Source organism: Phocoena phocoena, chromosome 1 (genome assembly GCF_963924675.1).
Source record: "Phocoena phocoena chromosome 1, mPhoPho1.1, whole genome shotgun sequence".
Taxonomy (NCBI): domain Eukaryota; kingdom Metazoa; phylum Chordata; class Mammalia; order Artiodactyla; family Phocoenidae; genus Phocoena; species Phocoena phocoena.
In genome coordinates, this window is record NC_089219.1 from 45,281,485 (window position 1) to 45,291,034 (window position 9,550).

Consider the following 9,550-nt stretch of genomic DNA (forward strand, 5'->3'; position numbering starts at 1 on the left):
TTAGGAGTTGCCTAACATGGTAGTGAGCTCCCCATCACTGGAAGAATTCAAGCAGAGGCTGAAAAACTTGAAAGCAGGAGAGGCAATTCCTATTCAGAGACAACGGTGTGTAGATCCCACTACATGATCTCGAAGGCTCCTTCCTGCCCTTGTGTACTTGGCTTCATAGCACACGTGACAGGTTATCAGTGCCATTCCAATCAGCCTCCCACTCCGGACCCATTCAGGGTCCAGGACAGGAGTACTCATCCGACCAGTCAGAGCAATGCTGCACGTGATCACGGCAGAGGCTCCTGGGGATACAGCTGCAATATTTGAAGATGGTCGAGGGACAGCGCCACCAGCCAGGGCCGCAGGGTGGGCACACAGTCACTGGGAAGACAGAAGAGCAGCTGCTCTGTCCTGGAATGCCCCATGCACCAGGGCACTCTTTAGCTCTGAAACCTACCATTGCCTCCACAGCCCTGCCCCATCTGACACGGGTTGACTATATTCCTTATTTCCCTGGAGAAGAGAGAATCTAGACTCCCCAACTCATAGGCTGTGCGACCTCAAGCAAGTCTCTCTGTCTGAACCTCAGTTTCCTCATGTGCTCAAGGTCGTTATCAAGGAAGATAGGCAAAGTGCCAGGCCCACAGTCAGTGTTCAGTTACTAGTGGGCACATATAGTCTCCCATCCTCCTCTCTCACCTTGATTCGGTCCCACCAGCCCATTTATGATTCCCTGAGGGCACCTTGCAGACCTCCCTCCTTTGCCCTGGACCCTGGGCCTCCAGCATTCTTCCCTGCCCACCAGCCTCTGCCTGTTGAAGCCCTGTCCATTTTCTAAGGCCTGCTTGAATACTGCGTCTTCTGAGAAGTCTCCCTTGATGATTACTTCTCCTATCCAGCCCCTCCACAAAAAACCTCTCCGGGACCCCAGCACTTCCTTTTGGCATCATCACGGTGTGAGTCCTGGGGGTGGGACTGTACCCCAGCAGAACCTGGCACCAGGCCAGCCCCCAACAGTGCTCAGAACATGTTTGTGGGTTGAACCTTGGGGAAGAAATTGAAAGGAAACTCTGGAGCAGTGAAAGAACTCGTCTTAGAGTCAGGAAACCTGGGTTTACACCCAAGCCCCCTTCCTATCACTCATCATATTAAGTCACTTCTCCTCTCTGGTCTCAGTTTACCTACATATAAACTGGGGCCAGCGATTCCTGCCTTCCTTTCCTCACAGGGTTGTTGGGTGGTGCAGAGAAGATGAAGGAAGCCCAGGTTCAAACCCCGGCTGGGCCATGTACATACTCCTTACATGACTGCCCTCTGGGTCCCAGTTTCCTCCTCTGCGACCCTGAAAGCAAGTTTCCCACCACAGAAGAATAACTCTCCAGAAGGAGCCCCTTGGAGTGGTAGTGAGCACCCTACCACGTGAAGCATTCAAGGAGGAGTGGAAAACTTCTTCCTAGGATGCAAGAAGGGGATGCAGGGGGAACTTTGGAGATTCTCTCTGTTTAACTTCTGCCCTCTTGCCACTGCCTGGCCACCTGCCCCAGCCAAGCTTGTGCCCAGACCCCTACCTGGGCTCAGTTCATCTGAGCAGTCCCCACAGTTGTTGATCCCATCACACTTTTGGTCTGAGTAGATCCAGGAAGCGGGGTCTCCGCAGTGAGCCATGAGGAAGCCAGGGAAGCTCTGGGGCATGTCTCCTACAGAGGGAGAGATGAGGCAGGAGAAAGTCCACATCTGGCTGCAGCTGTCTCAGGACTATCTGGAGGTGGATTGTCCTGGCCACCCTGGCAGCTGTCAAACTCGGGGTCACTGCCCATCTATCCAGGAAGGGCAAAAGGAGGTTTCTGGGGGAGGAGGTCGTCAAGGAGAGAGGAGGGTTCTTTCCCTGTTCACCCAATAGAATGCCCAGAGCCACTTCTCCCTTGTCAGCTCTTGCGCCTTCCCACTCCACACCATTGCTTGCTTTATTCCTCCCTCCAGAAAAGTCCTCCTTGACACCTGTCCAAAACCATTCCAACTGCAAGTCCAGGTTCAAGTTCCTTCACCTCCAGGAAGCCTCCTCCGACTGGAACATAACAAGAATAAATATGAAGCCTTGCACTTGGGTCCCAGAGCTCAGGGAATGTGGGATCACATGCTTTGTGAAAGAGAGTCAGAGTATCTTTCTTGAAAGTGGGTTCTGTGTTAGACAGCAGTGTGACAGGTATACCAAAAATTAACACAAACTCAGGCCACATCATTAGAGGTATAACCCAGACTTGGGAGGGGAAAAGCCTTTGTTCCTTGGACTCACCAGAGCCAGCCAGAAAGAAGTATCATGGATGCTTCCGGGGCCAGTCCAGGGAGAGGGACATAGGCATTTGGTATGTGTTCTGTAGAGTGCTGGTGGAGTGGGGAAGACCAATCATAAGGGGGTGACTGGGAGTTCAGAGGGTGGCCCGGGTAAGAGGACACTCATAGGGGACAAGAAAACAATCTCCAAATCCATGCAGTGCCATCATCACGGGAGACAGATTGAAATGTGGTTCTTGGGGGGCAGGGGTTAATGAGAGGACAGAGTTGGAACCAATCAAGGATGCTACTGGGAGGCAGCTCTAAACTCAGTACAAGGGAGACGTTCCCGTGGAAAAACCAGGCAATGACGGGAGCAGCTGCCTCAAACTGTAGTGAGCTTCCCATCCTGGGAATGTGCAAGCAGAGGCTGAGGGGATTTGGGCATGAGCTGGGACATGGACTAGATGACCTTTAAGATCTCTTCTGGTCTTGAGGGTCCATGATGCAATGACCCTACCCCCATAAGCTACCCCATCCCACCACTCCGACTCACCAGGCTCTCTCCCTCCTCTGTGGCAAGTGACACGCTCCTCTCTCTTGAGAACTGTCAGGTCTCTAAGGTCTGGGACTAGACCTTCCCATTCATTCACTCATTTCATCATTTATTCAGCAAATCATTCTCGATACCTCTCTGTGCAGTGCCCTGCACCAGGCACTGGGCCCCAATATCAAGCAGATTAGGCTTGCCCCATAGGAGTTCACAGTCTGATGGGGGTGGCAAACATGCCAATTGAGAGTGACAACCAGTGTGACTAGGGCTGGGGTGCAGGGAAGCACAGGGGTTGTGAGAGCCCAAACGAGGGAACGTAATTTAGTTTGGGTGTCAGGGAAGGCTTCCTGGAGGAGATAGCACTTGAAATCTGCCTTGAGGGTTGTACACAGGTTCTCTGGGCACGGAGAGGCACAGAGTGGAGGCATCTCCTAGTGTGGGCACATGTGTGTGCGTGTGAGTGGGACAGGGCGGGGGAAGATGTTCCTGGCTGAGGGCAGCATATAAGCAAAGGCCTGAGGACATCAGGGTGCCTGGTATGTTCAGGGGTGGTCGAGCTTCAGTATGGCTGCAGGGAGAGCTGGAGTTGGGGGAGGCAACTCCCAAGGGGCCCTGGAGTAACTACTCACGGCACAAGGCCTCCTCCTCGTCCTCGCCGTGGGCACAGGTATGGATGCCATCACAGACCCTGCTGGCTGGGATGCAGCTCCTCCGGTCGTGGCATAGGAAGCCCGTCCTGTTCATCTGTGTCACGCAGGGCTGGGCCCCTGAGTGGGCAGGGCGAGCCCCGGAAGGGTCAAGGGTGGTGTTTACAAGGGCATCACCAAGTTCTCCCCACTGAGCCCCACCTGAGCTGAGGTGAGAGGCTGGGGCAGTGGGGAGGACACTGGGCTCAGCGTCGGAGATGGGGTCCAAGCCCCAGCTCAACCACTTGCCAGCTGTGTGACCATGGGCAGATGACCCAACCTCTCTGTGCCTCAGGTTCCTTTCTGCAAGATAGGGATCATAGCACACACCCCACAGGACAGTTGGGGAGATTACATAAAAGCCTCTGTGTGTGGGCTTCCCTGGTGGCGCAGTGGTTGAGAGACCGCCTGCCGATGCAGGGGACACGGGTTCGTGCCCCAGTCTGGGAGGATCCCACGTGCCACGGAATGGCTGGGCCCGTGAGCCACGGCCGCTGAGCCTGCGTGTCCGGAGCCTGTTGCTCCGCAACGGGAGAGGTCACAACAGTGAGAGGCCCGCGTACCGAAAAAAAAAAAAGCCTCTCTGTTTGAATAACCCTAGAGAGAATGCAGAGAAAGTCATGGTTTATTGAATGACTGTCTCACGGGAAGTTCCTGAGGACAGTGCTCAAGTCAGTGAAGTGGCTTTCACAGTGGGGCTCCTGGTGCAGGTGAAGGTGTCAGAGGCAACGTCCTGGGGCTGGCTGGGGACCGTTATGCCACAATCCCTTACATCTGGGACAACTTTACGGGCTGCAAAGCGCCTTCACATTTTTATTCTATTGTTTCCCCAAAAACCTCTGTGAGGTGTCATCATTAGCCCCATTTCCTAGATGAGGAAAGTAAGACTCAGAGAGGTGCGACGTGCCCGGCCACATGGCTAATAACCTAGGCTGCTGCCTCTGCTCTTTCCTGAGGCCGGGTCGCCTCCCCAGCATCCAGGAATGGTGGGGACCATCTGAGTGTCCATCCTTCTGAGAGTCTGCCCTTCCATCCCACTGCGGGGAACACTCAACCCTGGGGCTTCCCCCAAAGAATTAGGGGAGAGAAACTGGCAGACGGACTGGGAGGTCTGGCTCCGCAGGCTGGGCACGTGTACACGCATGAGTGCAGGTTGGACGTGGGAGCGGGTTTGTGCCTGTGTGTTTGTGCACATGTGAACCACGGCTCATCTCCTGGAACTGCCTCAGCTAGTGTGAGGGGGCCGACCCTCAGAGACAGTTACATTGTCATACACACACAGCTGCTCACACAGACATACATCAATACACTCGCACATATACAGACGTGTACACACACGGGCACACACACACAGATATGTACCTGCATACACAGACATGTGCATAGATACCTGCACACACACGTACACGCACACATAAACACACAGACACACAGGTACATACAGGCAGGCAACTCCTTGCGTGCTCATATCTATCCCCAGTGCCCATGCTCAGGCATGTAGGGTACTTTGGATTTTACCCCCTACTCCACCTGTCCCCTTAGCACCTCCTGCTAGATGACAGAGCCATCTCTCAGAAAGGTAGGTCTGCTGACACCCTGCCCCCAGCTTAATCCCCGCCCATGGCTCTCTGGATGGTGACCTCCTTCCCCAGTGCAGCCTTTGAGGCCCTGGACCTCGGCCCCACCCACTGCTCTGTCCTTCGTGTCCACTGACCTTCTCCTCACATTTCCTCCCATCCCAGGGACTCTGCACAGGGTGTTCCCTGTGGTTTTCCTGCCACCGCTTTCACTAACCAATCCCACTTTCCCTTCATGCCTCAGCCCCCTTTCACTGCTCAAGGAGCCCTTCCTGACTCCTGGACTGGGTCAGAGCCCTGCTCCAGACTCTCAGAGCCCCCACTAACCCTGCCTTACTGTACTTATTGGATTAATATCCGCCTCACTCTCCAAACTGTTAGCTGCATGATGGCAGGGTAGGTGTTGGGGCTCACCACTGAAGTCGGGCCTCAGGGATATGTTGGACAGGTCCCTGTCCTCTGTAGCGAAGGCAGACATGCAGATGGATGGCACCACCCAGGGTAAGCAGACTCGGGGAAGAGGAAGGGTGAAAGTTATGGGAGCTGAGACAAGGCTCCTAAACCAGGCAGGCAGGGAGGTCTTCCTGGAGGAGGTGGCATCAGAGCTGGGTCCTCTCAATAGCTCATGCTTATAGATGTGCAAATGGAAGCTCAGAGATGTGTATATGTCAGTGTCTGTGTGTGTCTGCACATGCACCCTAAGGAACTGTCCAAAAGTCATTTCATGGAGAAACCAGGCAGGGTCAGTTTTCCCCCATCTCTCTGTGTCCCCCTCCCCTCCCAATAAGTCTGACCCACCCTCCCTTGCCCACCCTGACCTGGCGTGCGAGGTGGGGGTCCAAGGATGGCGACCAGGGCAATCAGGGCTGCAAGAGTTGCCAGCAGGAGCATCAGGAAGGCTGAGAGGCAGGCCCCTCGGCACGAGCAGCAGAAAGGGCTCTGGTCTGCTGTGTGGGGTGGGAAACCAGTGATGGAGCAGCCAGTGCTGGGGCCCAGAGATTCCCTGCCCTGACCGCTGCTAGTGGTCCCTACCCACTGGGGTCCTGGAGGCAGAGGGCTCCCAAGTCCACCATTATGTTCTCGGCTCTGCCTGTGGGCCACCCCCAACAAACACCTGTCTCTGGCCCAGGTCCAGTTGCTGGTGAGTGGCAGTCAGGATGAGGGTCCCAGGTCTCTGCTCCACCCCCCTCACCCTCCTGTCCTTCCATGAGGCTGTCTCCTCAGGAGGAAGAGAGAGATGTACACCTGCGTATCAAGCCCCTACCATGGGGCAAAGACCAAAGCAGGCCCTTCATAGCCATTATTTGTAGTTTTCAAGACAAGATTTATTTTATAAATGAGGAGACTGAGGCTCAGAGAAGAAAAGGTTCAGGTCACCTTGTGTGGAGCTGGGATGTGAATCCACACTTATTTGCTGCCCAAACGGGTGCCCTTTCCACATGCCAACTGATTGCTCATTCTGGAGCCCGTCAGGATGCTGACTGGAATCCCAGCTGCACCACTTTCCAGTTGGGCCACACTGAAAAGCCACTTTACTTCTCTGTCTGTTTCCTCAAGTGGAAAATGGGGGTCATAATGCCCACCTTAGAGTTGTTGAGAGGATTAAGCTAGGTATTGTATCAGAACAGTGCTTGGGACATAGTAAGTGCTGTAAAGGTTTTAGCTACTATTCATGTTTATTGAGCATCTACTATGTGCCATTCTGTATCTGAAGTACTGTGGAAATAGGTGATGTCCTCCTCCTTTAACTGACTTCGATCCTTTAATATTTGCTTGCTTGTGAAATAATGAAACAAAGTCTTCTTAGGATCCTACTAGATGCCCTGCTCTGTAGAGGACACAAAAGCAGTCACAGCTCTGATCCCCTTGCCCTCCAAAAGCTTGTAGTTGCACTTAGAAGACAAGATGTAGACAGGTAAAAAGAAGAGTGTGGGCACTCCTGCTGTCCTCTGGGGCACAATTATCTCAGAGAGGGGGCAGGAGCAGGTCTGACGCATCTACGTCCCCAGCCTGGGGACATAGTAGGCAGGCACACAGTAGGTGCTTTCTGAATACTCTGATCTAAAGATCCAGGAAACAAGGGAAGGGCCCAATTCAGGTCAGTTCATGTCATTTCCATATAATCCATTCACATTTCCAGAGCTGCCTACTCTGTACTCAGACTATACCTGTACACCAGCTGCTCACAGAGCCAGGTGGCAAGTGTGGTTAAGAAAGCGTGAACAAGGTGTCATGGTGCTTGAAGGAGGGTGGGATTTCCACAGGCAGGCGAGGGGAAGGTGCGAGGAGAGGGCACTCCAGGCAGAGAGCGCCTGGATGGCATGTGGGGGACAGCAAGTGGCCCCGTGTGTCCGGAGCCTGGAGTGGGCATGCATTGGGAAGGGAGATGATAGCCGATTTATGCTGTAGGAGATGCAGCATAAATCTAAAACCCATATTCCCTGCAGCCTTAGTCCGTGGCTCCCTTGTAAACTCAGGTAACCAGGGAGACAGCGGGAAGGCTGGCAAGGAGCAGCATCCTGGTTGGCCAAGCAGCCACTCCTCAAACATTTGCACAGCACAGGCCGGGTGGGTGGGGTCACGGGAGAGCCTCGGGCCACAGCCAGATGAAGGCTGCACTTCAAAGCCTGAAAGCCCTTAGGTGCCGATGCCCCGGGGGACAGATGGGGAAAGGAGGCCATTTTCCCACATCATGCCCACCGTGAGCCAGGCTTGAAATAAACAAGCGCCAGTGTGGAGCAGCAAAGGCACCGGGGCTCTGCAACCAGAGGGACCCTGATTCGAATTTGAACGCTGCCTCCCTCCTCCCATCCGTGTGGGATCCCAGCTTGGCTGAGCTACCTTCACCTCCCTCCACCTCAGCTGCCTCATCTGTTATTGCCCCCTAATAGGAGCCCCTCTCAGAGCTGTCCTGAGGGTTGAAACAGGCCCTGCGATGCCGGGCACATAACAGGGCCTTGATCCTTGATAGTTATTAGTAGTAGCTACCTCTCTGGGGCTGTTTCCTTAAACGATCAAATGAGGGCCAAGATTGGAAACACATAGCAGGTGATTAATAAATGTGTTCTTTCCTTCCTTTATTCCACAGAGGTAAAGCAAACTGTCCTGGTCACAAGGTGAGCCAGTGGCCAAGAACAGGTGCTAAATAAGTGCGTAATCCTGCCTATTTTATCCCTCAGAGGTAAAGAGAATCACCCAGGTCATCCTCTGCGCCAGGGACTCGACTCCAGAGCTCTTTCCTCTATAGGTTGCCGGGGGTACTGTATGTGGCTCTGTGCCTGTGAGCACACAGTAGGTGCTCCACACATGCTTGTGCATGGAGAGAATGAACCACCCTATTAAACAAATGGCTGTCATCATGGTTGGCCAGGATGCTGGGAGCAAGGGGACATCAGCAAGGGGACAGAGGTCTGAGAGAGCAGGAGCCTTAGAGAGCCCCCTTTGTGTCTCTGTAGCAACGGCCCAGCTTCAAGGGAGCCCCACACTGGGGAAGGACTGGCCCCAGGCCCTCCGTCATTTACCTTGCCTTCTGGGGAGGGCTTTGCTTCCAGCGGCAGCAGCATTGCCATCCCCCTGCCCAAGAGAACAGAGTGAGGGGTGGGCTGAGGTGAGGCGAGGTCCAGCCTCAGGAAGCCAGACTGAAAAGTTTTTCAGAAGTGTCACCAAGAGCCTCGGGGGAAACCACGGGCCCTCCCACTCCAGCATGCTGAATGCCCCAAACTCATCACGTCCACTTCACGTTCCCACACCCATGCCTGTACTGTGCCCTGGAATGCCTTTTCCTCCACTGTCTACTTGGCAAACATTCATCCTTCAAACCAGCTCAGGCGGCTCTCCTTGGAGAGGATCCCCCTGATGTCCCCTCCCATAATGTCGATCGTTCTCTCCCTTGGCCTCTTCTCCCCTCCCAGCACTTATCACCTGAACCGTGTACCTGGTTCACCTGTTGGGTCCCCGTAGAGAGCCTCCAGGGTGGTGGAGGACCGGAGTCACCTCAGTGTCTCCCCTCTTTACTGCCCACCCTTAGCCTGAGGTTGGCTCCCCCTGGTCAGGAGCTGTCTCAGGGCAGCTCTTACCTGGGGGAAGATCTTTTTCATGTCTCCGGCTCCCGGCTCCAGTCTCCGGGCCCTGGGTGGGTGCAGAGAACTCAGCGCAGGTTCCCTGCCTGTCACCAGGGGCAGCCTGGAGGAGGGATGACAGCAGGCCTCGCCTGGCCGCACCCTCCCTGTGGGCAGGCCCCTCCCAGGCTGCCTCCCATGCTGCGGAAAGGGCAGCAGGGCCCTGCTCCTGCCTGGCCCTTCCCCATTCTGCGGTCTGACAGAGACACTCCAAGGTTGGAGTTCTCATCCCCATGTTACAGGCGGAGAGTCTGAGGTTCATAGAGGGAGAAACTGCCCTCAAGTCACACAGTGTGGGTTTGGTGGGGGCATTAACCCAGGAATTTTTCAGGGTGTGATTTTTCCTCCACATCA

At 54.6% G+C, this 9,550-nt stretch overlaps 1 protein-coding gene across 1 annotated transcript; it reads right to left on the reverse strand.

Annotated features, from left to right (window-relative positions):
• Nucleotides 1-223: 223 nt before the first annotated feature.
• On the reverse strand, nucleotides 224-9,175 carry LDLRAD1 (low density lipoprotein receptor class A domain containing 1). Its single transcript, XM_065894616.1, has 6 exons — nucleotides 9,155-9,175; nucleotides 8,600-8,651; nucleotides 5,897-6,025; nucleotides 3,445-3,582; nucleotides 1,560-1,688; nucleotides 224-372 (listed from the first exon to the last, which is right to left on the reverse strand). Exons 1-6 carry the CDS (start codon nucleotides 9,173-9,175, stop codon nucleotides 224-226), a joined length of 618 nt encoding a protein of 205 aa, XP_065750688.1.
• Nucleotides 9,176-9,550: the final 375 nt, after the last annotated feature.